The 22,382-nt window shown below is 40.2% G+C and overlaps 1 protein-coding gene across 1 annotated transcript in view; it reads right to left on the minus strand.

The window, feature by feature from the left end:
• The window catches only part of WASHC5 (WASH complex subunit 5), a 69,596-nt gene that overhangs the window by 4,786 nt on the left and 42,428 nt on the right, over positions 1-22,382 (minus strand). The window contains exons 21-28 of the mRNA XM_003408182.4: positions 21,584-21,746; positions 21,075-21,177; positions 20,907-20,986; positions 16,797-16,900; positions 15,742-15,871; positions 13,811-13,907; positions 11,596-11,749; positions 267-354 (exon numbers count right to left, since the gene is read on the minus strand). Of these exons, the coding sequence (XP_003408230.2) occupies positions 267-354; positions 11,596-11,749; positions 13,811-13,907; positions 15,742-15,871; positions 16,797-16,900; positions 20,907-20,986; positions 21,075-21,177; positions 21,584-21,746 (919 nt within the window). The remainder of the gene's footprint in view (positions 1-266; positions 355-11,595; positions 11,750-13,810; positions 13,908-15,741; positions 15,872-16,796; positions 16,901-20,906; positions 20,987-21,074; positions 21,178-21,583; positions 21,747-22,382) is intronic.

Consider the following 22,382-nt stretch of genomic DNA (forward strand, 5'->3'; position numbering starts at 1 on the left):
AGAAGGGAGGAACACCTTAGAGTGAATGAGCTACTGGGCCTCCCTCCTGCTGAGTCCAAAAAAACAAAACCAAACCCGTTGCCCTTGAGTCAATTCTGACTCATAGTGACCCTACAGGACAGAGTGGAACTGCCTCATAGGTTTTCCAAGGATTTGAACTGCCGATCTTTTTTGGTTAGGAGCTGGGCTCTTAACCACTGTACCACCACTATAATTACCATCTTTTTACAAAAAGGTCATTAATACTGTTCTTTACTATCACTTACCCTCCTGGGTAGCTTTGTGTATCGAACATAATCCTCCAGGAACAAAAGGGCACCTACAACATCTGCAGGCATTTCAGGTACCTTCTGGCTGTAAGAAAGAACAGTCTAGATCAATTAACTGCTTTATACATAATATATCCTCAATCGACATATGGAAGGACTAAATAAATAGTAAGTTATCAACTGAAATCAGAATAGACAAGTTTATGGAATATTCTCTTGATTGGGACAAGTCATCATGCTGCTCACACATCTTTATGAACTTAACCTACAGGATGAAACCTATACTTCTCACTATGGTTTACATGACTCTTAACAATATGGCTCCTGCTGTCTAGACTAATCTCCCTCTGTCTCCATCAGAACTGCAAGGTTCAGCAACAGTTGGCCCCTGACAGGTCCCTGAGCAAGCCATACTCTTCCACCCCTCCAGCCCTTTGCAGCCACATTTGCTGTGTGTGCTTAGTTGAAAGCAAATTCCCAGACAGCTTTCAGGTCCTTGCTCGGGCACTTCCTCTGTAAAGTCCTCCCTGACCCCTCTGGGCAGATGCTGTCTTTCCTGTGCTCATTGTACCTAGTCTATTCCTCAAAGCCTCTAATTTTTCAGTTGTTTGTGTGCCTGGTTCCCATCTAGAGTACAAATTCCTTAAGGGCCTGGGTCATGTCTTCATCTTTGTATCTCCAACATCTGGGAGTGTGCCTGGCACATTCTTGTGTATTTGAGGTTGTCAGATACACACAGCATCTGATAATTTTCCATATGGGATCCTCCTCATATTCATCCAACAACTATATTGCCTAGCACCGTCCGAGGAGGTGGGAATACAGCAAAGTACACACCAGTCTGCACACAGAGCTTCTATGCTTTCTTGTTATGTCTAAAGGAGTTTCTAGGTGTTAAAACAATTTCCAATTAATGTACAACTTGGCATTTTCTAATTAGAAAAGAGTTGCATAGTACTAGATTATCTATTTCTCTGAGGAGTTTTTGATTCTGAAAAGAAGGTTTAAGAGGGGTTGCACCTCAAAAAGCTCCCCATGCTCTCAGTATCTCAATGTGTGATCAGGGTCATATCTGCTTAACTTCAAGGAATAAGGGTTACTATTTTGGAATGAGAAGAACAGTTAATGCATTAGACAACAAACACACACCTGGACATTTTTATTTGACATATGGTCAGACTTGTTTCAAAGAGCAGATGTTTTGCTAATTCGTAAAATAGAGCAAAGGGAGCTTGGAAGGATAGGGAAGTCTCAACAATGCAATTCTCACGATCATGAAATGAGGCCAGTTGTAAAGGACGGCAGTAGGCACCTAAAAGACCTAAGCACGTGGTGCAGCACTGCAGAGGGGAGGCCAAGGAAACCATACAGCTGAGGAGAAACAGGAGAATCAAGTGGGTTTTGAAGATTAGTGTCAGTAAAGCTAATGCTGTGATTAACTGAAGCTTCCCAGAAATTCTGAGAAAAAACAGCGGGAGTTTGCACTCGGTTTGCTTGTTTTTAAAGCAAGAACAATGAGGCGAGCCAGGCTGCCTGCTTCAGGTGGAGAATAGACCATTAAGAGGCAGCACAGCCTTCAAGTCCTAGTCCGCTTCTCCTCTGCTTTGTCAATTAGGAAAAATAATCTTTAAATTAGAAAGGCTAGGGTGAACATACAGCCTATGTTGTTCGATATTTTAATCAACAGTTTGAACACATACTGAAGTGTCCTACCCAAATTAATGATACGATTGGAGGAATAGCTAATATTGATGATACAAATAGAATTCATGAATCTTTCATGTTTCAAAATTAAGATAAACTTTTTCCTACCACCTTACCCCCGCACTGAATTAACTTTTTTCATTATCAAAGTAACAGTCATATTCCAAATGCTCCTGTCAAGTGAGGAAGCGGAAAAAAAAATCACTGATTAGGCCACTGTCACAACACTGTTGGCATTTAGTGTACGCCCTTCCAGTCTTTTATCCAAAGCCTTTGAAAAACTGTAATGATATAATAAATCAAATAGCCTTTTTTTCAGATAATACTATGCCAATGATGCTATGACTGTCTTACACAATGCATTAAAATTTAATATAGTTCTATACTTTTGACTCAGAAAAAAATAAATTGATCAAATACACGATGGGGAAGAATGGGCCTGGCAGCAGCTCATGGAAAAAAGATGCTGGGATTTACAAGACGGCAAAATCAATATGAGCCACTGGCACGCAGTGGAGGGCAGGAGCCTGCTACTGCGATTTCAGTTGCACAGAAGTATGTTCTGGGCCCAGAATGAAGGCACTTATGTGATAGCCTACCCCCACCGAGGGGAAGGCTGTATCTGGAATCTTAATACAAGTCTGGGAGTCACATTTTGAGTGGCCAGTAACAACCTGGAACTCCTAGGAGAGGAACTTGATATGGTGAGTAGTCTCACCTCAGCACGTGAAACAGGTGAACGGGGATTACCTAGAGAGAAGACCTAAGGTACCACTGGACATTAAAAATTCAAAGTGAGGAGGCAGAGCCAAGATGGCAGAATAGACAGATGCTTCCAGCGAGCCCTCTTACAACAAAAACACGAAAAAACAAGTGAAACGACTATTTATGACAAGCTAGGAGGCCTGAACGTCAAAGGCAAGCTTAGAAAACGAACTTTTGGGGCAGGGGGAGGACGAGAAGGTTCAGAAGCGGAGAGGAGTTACCGGACCTGAATGGTGGGGAGCCCTCAGGCACCATTCCCGGAAGCAGTGGCGTGGGCTGGTATAAGTGTTTGGCCACAGTTTCCTCAGGGAAAGGCAGCTAGCCACACAGCCTACTCACACCTCTGGAACCAGAGAATAACTGCGCTCTAGGCAAAAGCTAGGTACTTGAGTATTTTCATGCGCCCCTGCTGCTCCTAAGCCGGCGTCAGCGGCTGATTTCCTTGGGCCCCAGATGGGCCCTGTTGAATGCCTAGAGCCATGCTCCCGGCCTTGGAAAAGGAATAAATTTGCAATTGGGGGAAAAGATAATTTGCCAGCTCCGCTAAACGGGGGAGCTCAGGACAGAAGTGGCTCCTGTCAAGGCATAAACAGTCTGTGGACATTGAGTACCTTTCCTCTCTGGATGGACCTGTGTGGGCCTATTTCAGGAGAATAGGCCCTTGTTGGCAGACTCCAACCGTTCCAGCTGTGCGGTGGAGAGGTGGGTGTTTGATGTTCGACATTGCTTTGCCAATAAACAGGGTCCTCACCTACCCACATCAGGGGACCAAGGACTGGTGGCTCCACTCAGGTCACCCAGCCACCTGCAACAGGGGTCCAAGGATAACTGGTACCTCCCAGTCCTTACAACCAAAAATACTGGGTGCCCACGGTCTGTCTGCAGAACCCACCCACCTGTATGCGCTAGGGAAGAGGAACACGCTTTCCTCAGAGACATGTGGGGGATGATTCTCAGCACCCTGCCTTGTTCAGAGTGTGACCCCCTACTGCAACCAGATAGTGGTACCTACAACAATCACCCCTACCCCTCTAAGACTGTAGGACATAGCCTGTACCACACACTTGATCAGCTATCTGGACACCTGAGCTGAATTCATAAAAGAAAAGTGAATGGACTCCTAGACTGATAGACCTGATAACAGCTCTAGCCATCTATGGACAGGATGTCAGAGCTCCAAAGGTAAAAATAATCAAGCTAGCTTACTCCAGCAACCCATCTGGGCATATCAAAACAAAACAAAGAAAGAAGCTACAACACAGTAAGCAAACATAAAAGAAACTAATACAATAACTTATATATGTCTTGGAGACAAGAGTCAATATCAAGTCACATAAAGGAACAGACCATGATTGCCTCAACAAGCTCCCAAAACAAAGAATCAAAGGATCTTCTAGATGAAAGTGCATTCCTGGAATTACTAGAGGGGCAGAATACAAAAGACTAATATACAGAACCCTTCAAGACACCAGGAAGAAAATGAAGCAATATGCAGAACAAGCCAAGGAACACACAGAAAAAGCACCTGAAGAAATTAAAAAGATTATTCAAGAATATAATGAAAAACTTAATAGGCTGGAAAAGTCCACAGACAGGCTGCTATGAGAAATTCAGAAGATTAACAATAAAATTACAGAAGTGGACAACTCAATAGAAAGTCAGAGGAGCAGAACTGAGCAAGTAAAAAAAGCTAGAATTTCTGAACTTGAAGATAAAGCACTTGGGACTAATATATATGAAGAAAAATCAGATAAAAGAATTAAGAAAATGAAGAAACCTTAAGAATCCTGTGGGACTCTATCAAGAGAAATAACCTACGAGTGATTGAAGTACCAGAACGGGGACAGATAACAGAAAATACAGACAGAACTGTTGAAGATTTGTTGGTAGAACACTTCCCTGATATTGTGAAAGATGAGAAGATATCTATCCAAGATGCTCATCGAACTCCACATAAGGTAGATCTTAAAAGAAAGTCAGCAAGACATATTATAATCAAACTTGCCAAAACCAAAGATAAAGAGAGCATTCTAAGAGCAGCTAGGGATAAACGAAAAGTCACCCACAAGGAGAGTCAATAAGATCAGACTACTCGGCAGAAACCATGCAGGCAAGAAGGCAATGGGATGACTTATATAAAAAAATTGAAGGAAAAAATTGCCAGGCAAGAATCTTATATCCAGCAGAACTGTCTCTCAAAAATGAAGGTAAAATTAGGACATTTCCAGATAAACAGAAGTTTAGGGAATTCGTAAAAACCAAACCAAAGCTACAAGAAATACTAAAAGGAGTTCTTTGGTTAGAAAATCAACAATATCAGGTATCAACCCAAGACTAGAACTCTGGGCAGAGCAAGCAGGAGTCAACCCAGACAGTGAAATCAAAAAAATAAATCAAGATAAAAAAACGCTCAAAGCAGGGAAACAACGATGTTATCACGTAAAAGAAGACAACATTAAAATAATAAAGAGGGGCTAAGAAATGTAGTTATAGATCTTCTATATGGAGAGGAAGACAAGGTGATACAAAGAAATAAAAGTTAGGTTTAAATTTAGAAAAATAGGGGTAAATAATAAGGTAAACACAAAGGAGACAAACTATCCTACACATCAAAATAAAATACAAGAAAAAAAAAAAGAGACTCAGCAGAAACAAAATCAACAACAACGAATATGAGGAAAGGACAATATATAAAGATAATCTACTCAGCACATAAAATTAAGTGGGAAAAAGAAACTGTCAAGACATAAAAAAAGACATCAAAATGATGGCACTAAATTCATACCTATCCATAATAATGCTGAATGTAAATGGACTAAATGCACCAGTAAGGAGACAGAGAGTGGCAGTATGGAATAAAAAACACAATCCGTCTATATCCTGCCTACAAGAGACACACCTTAGACTTAGAGACAAAAACAAACTAAAACTTGATGGAAAAAAATGTATCAAGCAAACAACAATCAAAGAAGAGCAGGAGTGGCAATATTAATTTCTGACAAAAATAGACTTTAAAGTTAAATCCATCAAAGGATAAGGAAGGACACTATATAATGATTAAAGGGACAATATACCAAGAAGATATAACCATATTAAATATTTATGCACCCAATGACAGGGTTGCAAGATACATAAAACAAACTCTTATCAGCATTGAAAAGTGAGACAGACAGCTTCACAATAGTAGTAGGAGACTTCAACACACCACTTCTGGTGAAGGATAGGACATTCAGAAAGAAGCTCAATAAAGACACGGAAGATCTAAATACCACAATCAACCAACTTGACCTCATAGACATATACAGAACACCCCACCAAATGGCAACCAAGTATACCTTCTTCTCTAGTGCACATGGAACATTCTCTAGAATAGACCACATATTAGATCATAAAAGAAGCCTTAGCAGAATCCAAAACATTGAAATATTACAAAGCATCTTCTCTGATCACAAGGCCATAAAAGTAGAAATCAATAACAGAAAAAGCAGAGAAAAGAAATCAAACACTTGGAAACTGAACAATACCCTGCTCAAAAAAGACTGGATTATAGAAGACATTAAGGATGGAATAAAGAAATTCATAGAATCCAATGAGAATGAAAACACTTCCTATCAGAACCTTTGGGACACAGCTAAAGCAGTACTCAGAGGCCAATTTATATCGGTAAATGTGCACATACAAAAAGAAGAAAGGGCCAAAATCAAAGAATTATCCCTACAACTTGAACAAATAGAAAGAGAGCAACAAAACAAACCCTCAGGCACCAGAAGAAAACAAATAATAAAAATTAGAGCAGAACTAAATGAAATAGAAAAACAGAAAAACAACTGAAAGAATTAACAAGACCAAAAGCTGGTTCTTTGAAAAAAACCAACAAAATTGATAAACCATTGGCCAAACTGATAAAAGAAAAACAGGATGGGATGAAAATAACCCAAATAAGAAATGAGATGGGCGATATTACAACTGACCCAACTGAAATTAAAAGAATCATATCAGGTTACCATGAAAAATTGTACTCTAACAAATTTGAAAACCTAGAATGGATGAATTCCTAGAAACACACTACCTACCTAAACTAACACAATCAGAAGTAGAACAACTAAATAGACCCAAAACAAAAGAAGAGATTGAAAAGGTAATCAAAAACTCCAAACAAACAAACAAAAAAAGCCCTGGCCCGGACCACTTCACTGCAGAGTCCTACCAAACTTTCAGAGAAGAGTTAACACCACTCCTACTAAAGGTATTTCAGAACAGAGAAAAGGACTGAATACACCCAAACTCATTCTATGAAGCCAGCATATCCCTGATACCAAAACCAGGTATATATATAAAAAAAAAGGTATAGACACCACAAAAAAAGAAAATTACAGACCTATCTCCCTCATGAATTTAGATGCAAAAATCCTCAACAAAGTTCTGGCCAATAGAATTCAACAACATATCAAAAAAATAATTCATCATGACCAAGTGGGATTCATACCAGGTATGTAGGGATGGTTCAACATTAGAAAAACAATGTAATCCATCATATAAATAAAACAAAAAACAAGAATCACATGATTTTATCAGTTGATGCAGAAAAGGCATTTGACCAAGTTCAACACCCATTCATGATAAAAACTCTCAGCAAAATAGGAATAGAAGGGAAATTCCTCAACATAATAAAGGGCATTTATACAAAACTGACAGCCAACATCATCCTAAATGGAGACAGCCTGAAAGCATTCCCCTTGAGATCAGGAATGAGACAAGGATGCCCTTTATCACCACTCTTATTCAACACTGTGCTGGAGGTCCTAGCCAGAGCAATTAGGGTAGATAAAGAAACAAAGGCATTAAGATTGGCAAGGAGGAAGCAAAAGTATCTCTATTTGCAGATGACATGATCTTATACACAGAAAACCCTAAGGAATCCTCAAGAAAACTACTGAAACTAACAGAAGAGTTCAGCAAAGTAAGGGGATACAAGATAAACATACAAAAATCAGTTGGATTCCTCTACACCAACAAAAAGAACATCAAAGAGGAAACCACCAAATCAATACCGTTTACAGTAGCCCCCAAGAAGACACTCAGGAATAAATCTTACCAGAGATGTAAAAAACTGATACAAAGAAAACTATAAAACACTTCTGCAAGAAACCAGAAGAGACCTACATAGGTAGAAAAACATACCTTGCTCATGGACAGGAAGACTTAACATTATAAAAATGTCTATTCTACCAGAAACAGTCTATAGATTTAACGCAATTCCGATCCAAATTCCAACAACATTTTTTAATGAGATGGAAAAACAAATCACCAACTTCATATGGAAGGGCAAGAACAAACCGGGAGGCCTTACTGTACCTAATTTTAGAACCTATTATACTGCCACAGTAGTCAAAACAGTCTGGTACTGGTACAACAACAGACACATGGACCAATGGAACAGAATTGAGAATCCAGACATAAATCCATCCATTTCTGAGCACCTGATATCTGACAAGGGCCCAAAGCAGTTAAATGGAGAAGACAGTCTTTTTAACAAATGGTGCTGGCGTAACTGGATATCCATCTGCAAAAAAATGAAACAAGGCCCATACCTCACACCATGCACAAAACCGAGCTCAAAATGGATCAAAGACCTAAATAAAAAATCTAAAATGATAAAGATCATGGAAGAAAAACCAGGGACAATGTTAGGAGCCCTAATACATGGCATAAACAATGTACAAAACAGTACTAACAAGGCAGAAGAAAAACTAGATAACTGGGAGCTCCTAAAAATCAAACACCTGTGCTCATCCAAAGCCTTCACCAAAAGAATAAAAAGACTACCTACAGAGTGGGAAAAAGTTTTTAGCTATGACATTTCCGATCAGCGCCTGATCTCTAAAGTCTACATGATACCGTAAAAACTCAACTACAAAAAGACAAATAACCCAATTAAAAATGGACCAAAACATACGAACAGACACTTCACTAAAGAAGACATTTAGATAGCTAACAGGTACATGAGGAAATGCTCAGGATCATTAGCCATTAAAGAAATGCAAATCAAAACTACAGTGAGATTCCATCTCACTCCAACAAGGCTGGCATTAATCCAAAAAACACAAGAGGTTGTGGAGAGACTAGAACACTTATATACTGCTGGTGGGAATGTAAAATGGTACAACCACTTTGGAAATCAATTTGGCGCTTCCTTAAAAAGCTAGAAATAGAACTACCATATGATCCAGCAATCCCACTCCTCGGAATATATCCTAGAAAAATAAGAGCCTTTACACGAACAGATAATATGCACACCCATTTTCACTGCAGCACTGTTTACAATAGCAAAAGATGGAAGCAACCAAAGTGCTCATCAACAGATGAATGGATAAATTATGGCATATTCACACAATGGAATACTATGCATCGATAAAGAACAGTGATGAATCTGTGAAACATTTCATAACATGGAGGAACCTGGAAGGCATTATGCTGAGTGAAATCAGTCAGTGGCACAAGGACAAATATTGTATAAGACCACTATTATAAGAACTCAAGAAATAGTTTAAACAGAGAAGAAAATATTCTTTGATGGTTACGAGACAGGGGAAATAGGGAGGGTGGGAGGAGGGGTATTCACTAATTAGATAGTAGATAAGAACTACTTTAGGTGCCGGGAAAGACAACACACAATACAGGCGAGGTCAGCACAACTGGACTAAACCAAAAGCAAAGAAGTTTCCTGAATAAACTGAATGCTTCGAAGGCCACTGTAGCAGGGGTGGGGGTTTGGGGACCATGGTTTCAGGGGACACCTAAGTCAACTGGCGTAATAAAATCTATTAAGAAGACATTCTGCATCCCACTTTGGAGACAGGCGTCCGGGGTCTCAAACGCTAGCAAGTGGCCATCTAAGATGCATCAACTGGTCTCAACCCACCTGGACCATAGGAGAATGAAGAACACCAAGGACACAAGGTAATTACAAGCCCAAGAAACAGAAAGGGCCACATAAACCAGAGACTACATCAGCCTGAGACCAGAAGAACTGATGGTGCCCAGCTAAAACTGATCACTGCCCTGACAGGGAACACAACAGAGAACTCCTGAGGGAGCAGGAGAGCAGTGGGATGCAGACCCCAAATCTCACAAAAAGACCAGACTTAATGGTCTGACTGAGACTAGAAGGACCCCAGTGGTCATGGCCCCCAGACCTTCTGTTGGCCCAGGACAGGAACCATTCCCGAAGCCAACTCTTCAGACATGGATTGGACTGGACAATGAGATGGGGAGGGATGCTGGTGAGCAGTGAGCTTCTTGGATCAGGTGGACACTTGAAACTATGTTGAAACTATGTTGGTATCTCCTCCCTGGTGGGGAGATGAGAGGGTAGAGGGGGTTAGAAGCTGGCGAAACAGACATGAAAAGATAGAGTGGAGGGAGGGAGCGTGCTGTCTCATTATGGGGAGAGCAATTGGGAGTATATAGGTAGGCGTATATAAGTTTTTGTGTGAGAGACTGACTTGATTTGTAAACTTTCACGTAAAGCACAATAAAAATTAAAAAAAAAAATGAAGTGATGTTGTAAGGGTAAGAAAAAAACTATTTTTTTAATTATCCTTACAACATTTTTTTTTTTAATTTTTATTGTGCTTTACTTGAAAGTTTACAAATCAAGTCTAAGAGACTGCATTTATTTTAATTTCAAAGGGTAGAAAAAAAGCTCAAAACCAAAACCAAACTAAATCCATTGCTGCGGAGTTGATTCCAACTCATAGTGACCCTATAGAACAGACTGGAACTGCCCCATATGGTTTCCAAGAAGCAGCTGGTAGAATCGAACTGCCAACCCTTTGGTTAGCAGCCAAACTCTGAACCATTGTGCCACCAGGCCTCTAAAAAAAGGCCCAGTGAGTGAAATTTTCAGGTATGGATTTCTGATCACCACAATCGGGAACTTTCCAGTGATGAGAACAACTGACTCTCTACCAGTGTACTGTGTTGAGGAGAGGTCAGGAGTGCCTCACAGATGATCAGAGACCAGACGACTACCTGTCAGGGACGCCTCAGGGCTGATTCATGCACTTGGTAGGAGGTACATTAAATGGCCTCTGAAGTCACTTCCAGTTTTAGGATTCAGTGTTGCTTTGGAGGATTTGAAAGAGCATTTTCATTTATTAGTCTTTAAGTCACATTGGCAAAAATGACAAAGTGATAATCTTTCAAATTCTGAATGTGCAATGTGACAAAGAAATGTCTTTAGCCAGGCCTACCCCTTGGTGGGAAAGGATGTTCAGGACTCAGCATCTCATGTAAATAACTTATTTTTCTATCCCACAAAAAAGTCACATTTGGAATTTGATGAAGGAATAAAAAAATACCAGGAATTAAAGGTTCACAAGCTTGGTATCCTTCTGTGTTATTTCTGTTTCATTACACACCCAGAACTTGGACATTACTCAGGATTTCATGCTGATGTGTTCTCTAACTCCCACTGAAGTATGGGGGACCGTTTCTGGGCAGTGAGCCAGCTGGAGTTCATGGGCTCTCTGAGGGCTGAGAACTGGACTGAAAAAGTGGAGCACCAGGACGGCACTTTCCTCCCCTTGGTGGTTACTGACCCTGGGCACAGCTCCAGATTCCTACTTGGAAAATCACTGGAAGTACACCTATAGGAGTGTCCAGAGAGTGACTAAGGATGGGCACACCTTTAATTTCTCCAAACCAGGAGGTGTGGCCTGACTTGTTTTACAGAGAAGAATAACCAGCCATTTCCCATCCCTACTAGGGAAATGAAAAGAGGAGTCTGGCTTGCAAGGTTTACATCACATTTTGCAATGGTAAGTTGCATTTATTCCCAGTTGGCCTTTTGTACCTTGTACACTGCTCCACTGTGGAGCGGATAAACTGGCCAATCAGCGCCAGGAACTGTTCAGTGTACCGGGAATGAAACTGCTTCAGCAGAGTGAGGAGTCCCAGGACAAGTGGTGGCCAATCGACAGGATCGGCAGGCTTTCGGCAGACCATTCCTGTGAGGGAACAAAATTCAACACCAAGTGAGGGGCTTGCCTCTGGCAACACTTGAATATGAGCCACTGGGATGCAGCAGAGTGCAGGAACCTGCTATTGCAATTTCAGCTGCACTGAAGCACGTTCAGGGCCCAGTTCAATATTAACTCTTGTGATACCATCACTGGCAGATGGCTACCTGGAGGAAAGGACTACTCTGACTACATTTTGAATTAGCCACAGGGATGGTGGAGGCTTCCAGTGGTCTGATGGTTAACCAATTTTTATAATCACCATTACTGTTTTTTGTTTTCATTACACAATTAACAGATACTATTGGGGAAAATATTAAAGATATACAAAAGTATAAATGAAAAAATAAAAAATCGCACATTGCTGACTTCTGCTAATTCTGCTAATGCAGTTCAGATGACGTATCTTGAACTGCTCTCATAAATGAAAACAACTAAAATGCTAAATAAAATACAAAAAGTTCCTTCCGACACAATGTTGAGCACTGTATAAGAAAAGAATCTTCACAAGACAGTGAAAGAAGGAAATGTGTAAAGAAAGTGAGTGCCATAGCCAAGCTTTTCATCAAGGGTTTCAGCCAAAATGTGGAGACTTGGAACTTTTGCCTGGATGTTGCATGGGGCACAGGAGATCAAGCTTAGAGTCTTTAGGAGGAAGCCAAACAGGACAGTCCCACACAAGTGGGACTACGAAGGTCTTTAACCTCAGTGGAAGCGTAAATAAGAAATAAATTTCAGAAGGGAACAGCAAGGTGCCTGCCTTGACCTTGGTGCTGGGTAGAAGGAAAAAACGTGCCTGAAAATTTGTAACCACAATTTAAGCCTCACGCAGACATACAGTCTGAATTCAAACGAACTGTGTGGTCAGAAAATCTTGAAATGGCGAATTTAATGAAGAGTGGGCCTGGATTGGTAATACTCCCACAAGAAAAATACAACATTAACCTGGGTCTCAAGTAATTCTCACAAAGTTCCTCAGAAAATGAGAGGTCGTACTTAAAAATCACAAGGTACCAGCAGAGAGAGAGTCAGCAGAAAAACAGCTGTATGAGATCACAAAACAACCAAGAAGTTGTGAAAAAGAAACAAATTGAACTTCTGAAAATAAAAATTATATCAATTAAAAGGTAAGTGTACAGATTAAATAGTTTATTAGACACAGCTGAAGAGAAAATTACTGAACTGGATGCTACAATTACTTGGATTATAACCTAAAGAGAAAATAAGATGGTAAATATGAGAAAAGAAGTTACAGTACATGGAACAGAGTAAGAAGGTCTAAAATGTCTAACTGGAGTTCCAGAAGGAGACAATAGGGAAATGGGGGAGAGGCAGTATTCAAAGAAATAATGGCTGAAAATTATCCAGGACTGTTGAAGAATACCCATCCTCAGATCTAGGGAACACGAGTAGGAAAAATAAAAAGAAATCCATACCTAAGCAAATCATAGTAAATCTGCAGAACATAAAGAAAAAAAGATACTTTAAAAAGCTGCCAGAAAAAAAAAAAAAATCTTTTAAAAAGAGAAATGATCTAACTAACCAATGGCTAACTTCTCACAGGAGCAGGAGAAGGCTGATGCAGAATTATATCTTTGAAGTGTTGAGAAAACATAATAGCAAAAATACTTTTCCAGAACAAAGATGAACTAAAGAAATTTTCAGACAAATGAATGTGCAACACCTCTACACTGAATATTATAAGACACTGTAGAGAAAAAGTAGACAATCTAAACACTTGAAACAGGGGTGGGTTAACCAGTAAGCAAGGCACACACAGGCTTACAGTAAGCAAGGTATACATGGGCTTAATTGTGTTTACTTACTAATGTGTAGTGACCGATTTCACGTGGGTTGATATTAAACCCACTGTTTATATTTCATGAAAGGACACCATATTGCAGAGGTACAATGACATATTTTATTAGCACGCATTTAACTAAAAAAAAAAAAACTCATATCTGACACAGTATTGTATATAAGCAGCTATTTGATTCAATATTAATTTATTGTTACTGTTACTTATTGCAAAGAATAAATATACAGTACCTAGGTTTTTGTTGTATTGAAGTTTTGGCAACTGGGCGATCAAAAATAGAAAGTTGACAATTGGGAAATAAGGTAAGCGCTTTGTTGTTATATATATCTGGGAAGAGAAAAGTCAGAAAAATAGATGGTTTCTTCAAACTGCACAATACCATGGAACGCATTTTCAACTGTAAAGCTTCAGTTTCATTCCAATTTGCTCTTCAGACAGGCTACCTAAAACTATGATGGTTCCATTAATTTGCTGCCTTCAGATTTTTATTTAACACCAAACCTAAACCAAACCTGTTACTGTCAATTTTGACTCACAGTGACCCTACAGGACAGAGCAGAACTGCCCTATAGGGTTTCCAAGGCTGTAATCTTTATGAAAGCAGACTGTCACATTTTTCTCCTATGGAGTAGCTGGTGGGTTCGAACCATCAACCTTTCAGTTAGCAGCCGACAGCTTAACCACTGCACCACCAGGGCTCTTATTTAACACCACTGACCCCCAAACATGAATACCTATATAATGACTAGCCCTTTTGGGAAGGGAATACATTTTGCTTAGCTACCAAAGCAAACCCACCGTTGTTGAGTCGATTCTGACTCATAGCAACCTTGTAGGACAGAGCAGATCTGCCCCACAGGGTTTCCAAGGCTGTAGTTCTTTATGGGAGGAGATCGCCATGTTTTTTTTCCCACGGAGCTGCTGGTGGGTCTGAACCACCAACCGGGCACTTTAACCATTGTGCCACCAGGGCCCCATAATTCCCATTAATGTCATTAATAAAGGGAAGGGGAAAAAAGGGTGATGGGCAACATAAAGAGACAGCAAACTAAACTGCATTCAAGGCCAAGCTGGAGGGATGATAGAGGGGGAGCGGAAAGGAGGGAGAGACAGACAGACAAGGACAAGACCCGTGTAGTGGGGCAGAGAAGTACATAAGCAGAAAATAAGCAAGTATCTCATGTGTCATTTGCTTTTCCTGGCAATGTCACAGAGCGGTCTCCTTCCCTGTCAATATGGCAGAAAGACCAAGTCAGGCACATACGGCCATTTCTACCCTCCCAGCTCGTCCTTGATTCCATGGGAGGTGGGAGTCCACAATGGCTGGAGGCACAGACTACCGGCCCCATCACTTACCAGTGTGGAGCTCTGGGCAAGTTTCTAACCTCTCTGTGCCTTAGGTCCTTCAGATTTCATAGGGTTGTTGTGAGACTGGGATGAGCCATGTGTCAGGTTTAGCATGGTGTTTGGCATCCAGTAAGAACTCAAAAAACACTAGCTGCTATTCAAGTTCATAATCTTTTATCCAAAACCCATGGGATCACATAGGCTCCAGAATTTGAAATTTTATCGATTTTAGGAAGGTATTATAGAGCCTCCGGTAACAGCCTACGATCAATATTTCTGCATCAAAGCATATGATTATTCACATTGAGGGGGATACATAAGGAGTGTAAATAGCTTTATGTCAGTTTAGGATGGGTTTTGACACCAAATGAGATCTGCCACCAACTTAGGAAAAAAACATTCAGTTCTCAGAGGGTTTTGGAGATCAGAATTGTGGAAAAGAACCTGTAGCCTCGTGTTACGATTGTGATTAGAGTCAGCCATGGAGGGAAGTATTTTTGTGCAACAAGGATCAATGCTACCTGTTATGTGAAGTTCAAACATCAAACCCTGGACAAACCCGAACTAATCTCTGACATCGACACAAAGTCTTTCAGTTTTAAACAAGCTTTGATAAGCACTTCGTTCCCCACAGTCCTGAGCCAGGGGTGACAGGTGTGATCATCCTCATAGTATACACTGGGAACTGGAGCTCAGAGAGGGCAGGTGACCTGATAAGGTGGAGGCTCTGGGATCTGAGCCCAGCCCACTGAGCTGCTACCTGGGCCCAGCTGCTCTATACTGTCTCCCACCACTACGTGTTTTCATCACCAACCTTATTCAGTGGATTGTGAATACCAGCGGCCTCCAGATAGGCTGTGATCTCATATAAGAGTGTGTTATCTTCTTTGGGGTAAGGAAGTGAAGGGTCCTGATAGTGGGCCTCAATATCTGCTAGGAGAGCCCTAAACGGAGGAGAAAAAAAGAAAAACCAAAATAGTAAGAAACATTAGACATCAATTTATACAAGTTCCTACAAGCCAGTGATGTTATCTTTTGAGGCTTCAGTTTATCTGTAAAATGAGAACCTGTTCCAACTCTCAATTTCCATGCCTGTGACTGGTTCTAAGTGGAAAATCTGACCTAGAGTTCCTTTATCTTTCAGACCCATTGTTGTCGAGTTGATTCTGTCTCATAGCAACCCTATAGTACAGAGCAGAACTGCCCCATAGGCATTCCAAGGCTGTAATCTTTACAGAAGCAGACTGCCACATCTTTCCAACTGCAGACCTTTTGGTTAGCAGCCAAGTGCTTAACCACTGCGCCACCAGGGCTCCTCATCCAAATTTTTACGAATTGACTGACCTATTTTCAATACCTAGTTTGTGAAAAGCACCGCTTTAGTAACCACGAAGCATGGATTGTTTACCTTTGAATATAAGGCTCAAAATGAGAGCAAGGTGCTGGTGAGGTGCAGGATGTGACTGCACTCCAGTGCACGTGTGCCTACACCCCTCCTGGTGATTACCACACTTTAACCACCTTCTGGATAATTAGTGACTCAGTTCTGTAGAAAGCCCATTTGGATTTTGGTGATAATTGCTTTTGCAATATGGGTAAGTACTTAGCACAATGTCTGGTATGTACTATATGATCGATATCTTAGCTGAATTAAAAAAAAAAAAATGAGACCAAAGGACAATGTGACAATACTGAGAAAAGAGGCTTTTGAAGATGGATTTTGATTCTCCACAGGAAGGAAGCCTATGAAATCTGAGAGACTTCTTATGCAAAAAGAATTTAAAAGAGTTGGTACTGAAGAAACTGGAGAGCCAGTTGATGTTGAAAGATCCAGGCCCACAGATGGCGGTTTCAAACCCTGGTACTTACTTATTGAGATTCTCCAGAGCAGCTGCCAGATGTCTGGAGTCAAACCGACAGGAGAAATTTAACTCATTTGCAATCTGCTGTCTCAGGATCTGCATCTGTCCCACCTGTGAACCAGAACCAGCGAGGAGAACTAGGACACATTGGCATGTCAAAGTGACAGTAAGAAGGCAGACTCCCAGGTGACACATTTTCATGGGAAGGATCACAACGCCCTACAGAAAAAGTTAAGGATTTCCTGGACTCCTCCATGGGTCATTAAGGCCAGACACTTGGCCCTTAGAAGGCACAAGAGACCTTTCAAGAAAAGTATGGATAGACTTCTGTACGCCAAGTTCACATAACCCCCAAAGTCTAGTATTTTACAAAGTGATCCACTACTGCTCATTCATTCAGGCATTTTGAAGCTGTATTTTCCATCTTTTGGATTAAGGTTTAGCAGCTACTAAGAGAAGCCCTACTTCTTTGTATTTGTCCTATGTTGACCATTCTCAAGTCCAAGGATGCCATTCCATTCTCGTATTCTAAAATTCAGTGGAAATAAATCTTGGGATTATAGATTATGCACTAATCCAGATTATATAATAATCTACATAAACTCTAACAAGAATGCACCTATAACAATAACGACTCCCTTGATGTAGGGATTCTTTAGCCATTTTTTAATGCTCTGAACCCCTCGGAGAGTCTGGTGAAGCCTATGGGCCCTGTCTCAGAGTAGTGCTTCTAAATGTATACAATAAAACACACAGGATAACAATGGAAGCCAATTATAACAAATATAATTATTAAACTACTAAAAAACAAATTTGAGCTATATTAACATGGCAGGTCTAATAACTCCTGTAATTTCAAAGTAGTGATGAGAGTAAACACTATTTGGACAGTTCAACAATTGCTGAGTGGGACGAAGTTATCTTTGGGTCAGGCTGAGATGGAGTACAGCCTGCTCCCCAAAGCTTCCTTCCATCATAAGTCAATAATATACTCTAAGTTTCTGTGCCAGCTCCCTTTTTTTCCCTACTCTGAGAAAGGTATCCTATGAAATTGGCTGTTTTACAATGCCAGGAACGAGAAGGTGTAAATGAACACACTTCCTCTGAGTTGTTGTTGGAGGCAAGGTTAAGAAAAAGAAAGTGGCCTTCTCTAAGAGTAAAGAAAAGCTATTATTTAGATAAACAGAGCATACACCAATTAAAAACTGTTAAATGTAGATAGGAAACTTAAGGGGCAGTGAGTTTATGCTAATAGGGGAGGAACAACTCAGAAAGAGAGGATGAGACTGATTGCATGACTTGAAGAATGTAATTAATGTCACTGAATTGTACCTGTATAAACTGTTGAGTTGGTGTATGTTTTGCTGTGTATCTTAACAATAATAAAGTGTCAAACGATCTTGAATGTACTACTTTCGACCACTATTCTTACTAGACTATTATTCTACTTATGCATAAAAAATAAAAGTCAATCCAAAAAGGCTACTTATAAATAAGAAAGCTTGTATTTATAGAAAAATATATTATTTAAAAATTACAATAGGGCAAGGTCTAGAAAATAGCAGGTCCTTTCAGCCTTCTCCACACTGCTCCTCACATCTTGTATCTGGCCCCAGTAATTTCCTGCTTAATTCTAGGAACTCTATGTCTAGGTCATTCTATGTCAAGGATTCCCCTGAAAATATCAGTCTAGAAATGGAAATAAAGTCAGTTTCATACAACTTGCTCTTATTTAATGCACCCTGAACCTTAGTGATCACAATTTTCTTTTTGTGCTCACTGACTACACTCCACTAATAAGCTACTGGAGAGGTCAAGGAGCCTGATGACAAACAACTCATTTTACCTAGACATTTGTCTATTTAAAGATATTTGGCATATCACACTTTCTCCATGATTTCTCTAGAGTTGTACTGCCTAATACGGTAGCCACCAGCCTCGTGTAGCTGGATAAATTTAAATTAGTTAAAATGAAGTAAAATTAAAAATTCCGTTCTTCAGTCGCATTAGCCAAATTTCAAGGGCTTAGTAGCAGCATGTAGTAGTGGAAACTGTTCAGAACAGCAAAGAATGTTTCCATTGTCGAGAGAGTTCTTTTGGCCAGTGCTGCTCCAGATCAACACTGACTGAGTGATGGCAAGTTCCTTCATTCAAAACTAAAAGGCAAATGGGTCCTTGGGGCTTTTACGTAAAGCTCAATGGTTCAGGTACAACCGCTTGGCTACTACTGCATTACCATCAATTGTCTTTAACTAATAACCACCTGCAGAAGCTGCTGGACCCACCCAGCAACCAATAAGAAGCCTGCAAGCCTCTCCAAAGAATCACTGGCCTCCCTAGGCCCCTACAGAAATGAGACTTGGCAGTCTGTCCAACCGCAGGTAATTTTTGACTCCTTCTAAAAAGTTTCCTAGCAATTAGAAAATCGTTCGAATAAACTTGCATATCTAAAAATCAAGAGGTTACGGGAATGTCAAACCTATATAACAAGAGGACACTTAGCAGAGCCAAAGTTTCCTTGGATTACTTATTCATGTGCTTAGCATTCAAGAAACACTGTCACTGAAATGATGGAAAATATATTGCACATTTGGGTGAGACACCAATGAATACTATCTTAACAAGTAACATTTAAGTGGGAACAAACGAATGGAACTTATCCAAATTCCCACAGCGTTTTAGACTTTTTTTATGTATGTCAAACTTTTAACCACAAATCACAGTTTTCTACTGGAAAATCTACCCCTAGATTTAAGTAGGCTTTCTGAGGATACAGATAGTGTTTCATTTAGCTCTAGTTGACAATGCTTTGTACATAATGGGTGCTCAGCAAAGGGTTGTTGACTATCTTGATCACCAGATGAGAGAAGGGCACACAGGAGATCACAGTGTAAAGGCAGAAAGGTTGATGATCAGATTCTAAAATAAACTGGATTTCCACCCAGCAAATTAATCTCCTCATTTCTCTATCTTACTCATTTCCAAAGACACTATATTCTGCTCCCAATGTAAAGATAATTTATGACCCAAATAACCTGGCTTTCTAACACCTAGGCAAACATATGAGGGGAAAGAGATAGTATGTCCTATTCTAACAGCTACTTAAGAGCAGATGAGATCTGTAAACTGATGTTGTTGTTAGGTGCCACTGAGTCAGGTCCAACTCATAGCGACCCTGTGTACAACAGAACGAAACACTGCCTGGTCCTGTGGCATCTTCACAATCATTGTTATGCTTGAGCCCATTGCTGGCAGCCACTGTGTCAATTCATCTCATTGAAGGTCTTCCTCTTTTTCGCTGACCCTCTACTTCATCAAGCATGATGTCCTTCTCCAGGCACTGGTCCCTCCTGACAACACGTCCAGAGTATGTGATATGTACTTGCCTGCTTCCAAGGAGCATTCCAAGACAGATTTGTTGGTTCTTCTGGCAGTCCACGGTATCTTCAATATTCCTTGCCAACACCATAATTCGAAGGCATCAATTCTTTTTCGGTCTTCCTTATTCACTGTTCAGCTTTCGCAAGCATATGAGGTGACTGAAAATACTATGGCTTGGGTTAGGCTCACCTTAGTCCTCAAAGTGAAAGCTTTGCTTTTTAACACTTTAAGGAGGTCTTTTGCAGCAATTTGTCCAATGCAATGTGTCCTTTGATTTCTTGACTGCTGCTTCCATGGGCATTGACTGTGGATCCACGTAAAATGAAGTCCCTGACAACTTCAGTATTTTCTCCACTTATCCACTTACCAGCTAGTAAACTGATAAGAAATTCAATGAGCTTGTTAGGTAAGAATGGAATATTACTGACAGAGGAAAATTTTCACTGGCTTGCATGGAAGCACCTCTTGCGAAAATGCATTTCAAAACAGTTTTTTGCATAAAAAGAAAACAACAGACCAATGAAAAGCAAAGGCCATAGTCAAGAATAGCCCCAGAAAGGAAGATAAAGAGAAAAATAAATTTAGAAATGATGATAAACTGAAGTATTATATTTTCATTTTAATAACCAAAAAGGAAGTGTAGCTTTCTTTGGGCATCAAAGTTACAATAATAATTTAGAAAATACAATACTGATTATTGCAGTCAACAGTTGGTTCCCTCTCCCCCACATCATACCTTCATTATAGCCTCGAGATAAGCTGTCCAAATCTTCTGTGTTTTGGCAATGGCGGAAAAGTAAATTTTATTCGAATTTGCTGGAAGGTTAAAATATAATTTTCTACTTAGTAAATTTAGAAAGGCTGTGGTGCTATCTTTATCTCAGAGTAGTTTCAGGACACTTACCTACAATACTTTTCAGGGGGCTGACAGCATTCATGAGGGTTTTTAAAGTATCCTGAACAGTTCTGTCTCTCAGGATAATTTTCTGAAACATACTGAGGAAATTCTAAAAACAAGAAGGCATGATCAAAGAACAAACACCATGTGCAGAATGAATAAATACTCCAGTTAATTAAAATGCTACAAAGAACAGAGACTGTGCCTAAGTCACGCCAGGCCTATAAACAGGATGACAGAGGAAAGCAGTAACTCTGGGTTCTTATTAGAAACACCCCCTGTAAAAAGAGTTACTGGTTTCAAAGACAAAAGGTACTTCCCAAGTTGAAACCCACAAAAGCAAATTACTCATAAAAGTTCTACATTGGCCAAAAACATTCTAGTTTTTTTTTAGTTCTTATCTATCTATCCTGATGTTAATATAAGCAAGCATGAAAGAAAAGTTAAAGGAGCTTAAGCTGTCTTGCAAGACCTATTCCCATCTTTTCCAGGGTAGCAGAATGTAAAAGCCTCACCTGTAACTCTTTTACAATCATAAAGCACAGAAGCCTGTCTAACCCATTCAGACCAAAAGTCCCCAAGGTGGTCTGGATTTCTGAGAAGAGGCGGCTGCTGGTCACTTCTTGATGAGTTTTCATATCATACCAAGTATTCAGCTGGTCAATGTGACATGTCATTCTAAAACAAAATAAGTGAAAAACTCAAAAGCAATTCAGAATTCATCCTAAAGAGATGTGGGACTCATCAGGAATTGGGGCATCAAATATGAAGTATAACAGTCACGTGATTTGTGTTTTCTAACTTCTGTATCTGCATCAAATATATCTTCACGGTGACTGCCCAATGGGCCAGTAAATTAAAGTCCGGTTAAATCATTTTCCTACCCTAATCTATGGTTTGAGTGACATATTTCCCCTGAGTTGAACTGTTGTTTTGAGCCACAATGGCAGGACAAGGTTAGGCTTGGTTGTCAAACTTAAGAGTTTAGAGTCCAGTTGTGTCTTCATGTGGTCGTTTTTTAAGTTTCCAGAGACAAACCACAGTCTGTGGACATTGCCATTTTGGTAAAGAAAGGGACCTGGAATCCTCACTGTGAAAACATATGATATGATAGAAACTCAACTATGCACGCACAGCTGGGGAGAAGAAATCATTTTTTCCCGGGTCAACCCACCAGCTGTTCCACTTAGTGGGCACGTGCCCAGAAGTGAACATGAGGCAGAAGACATGAACCTGCCCTTTCCTCAGATGGTCTTAGTACCAACTGCTTCACCTGAGGTTCAACTGAGCAGCAAGGAGGAAAACCGTACTCCA

Source organism: Loxodonta africana, chromosome 14, assembly GCF_030014295.1.
Source record: "Loxodonta africana isolate mLoxAfr1 chromosome 14, mLoxAfr1.hap2, whole genome shotgun sequence".
NCBI lineage: Eukaryota > Metazoa > Chordata > Mammalia > Proboscidea > Elephantidae > Loxodonta > Loxodonta africana.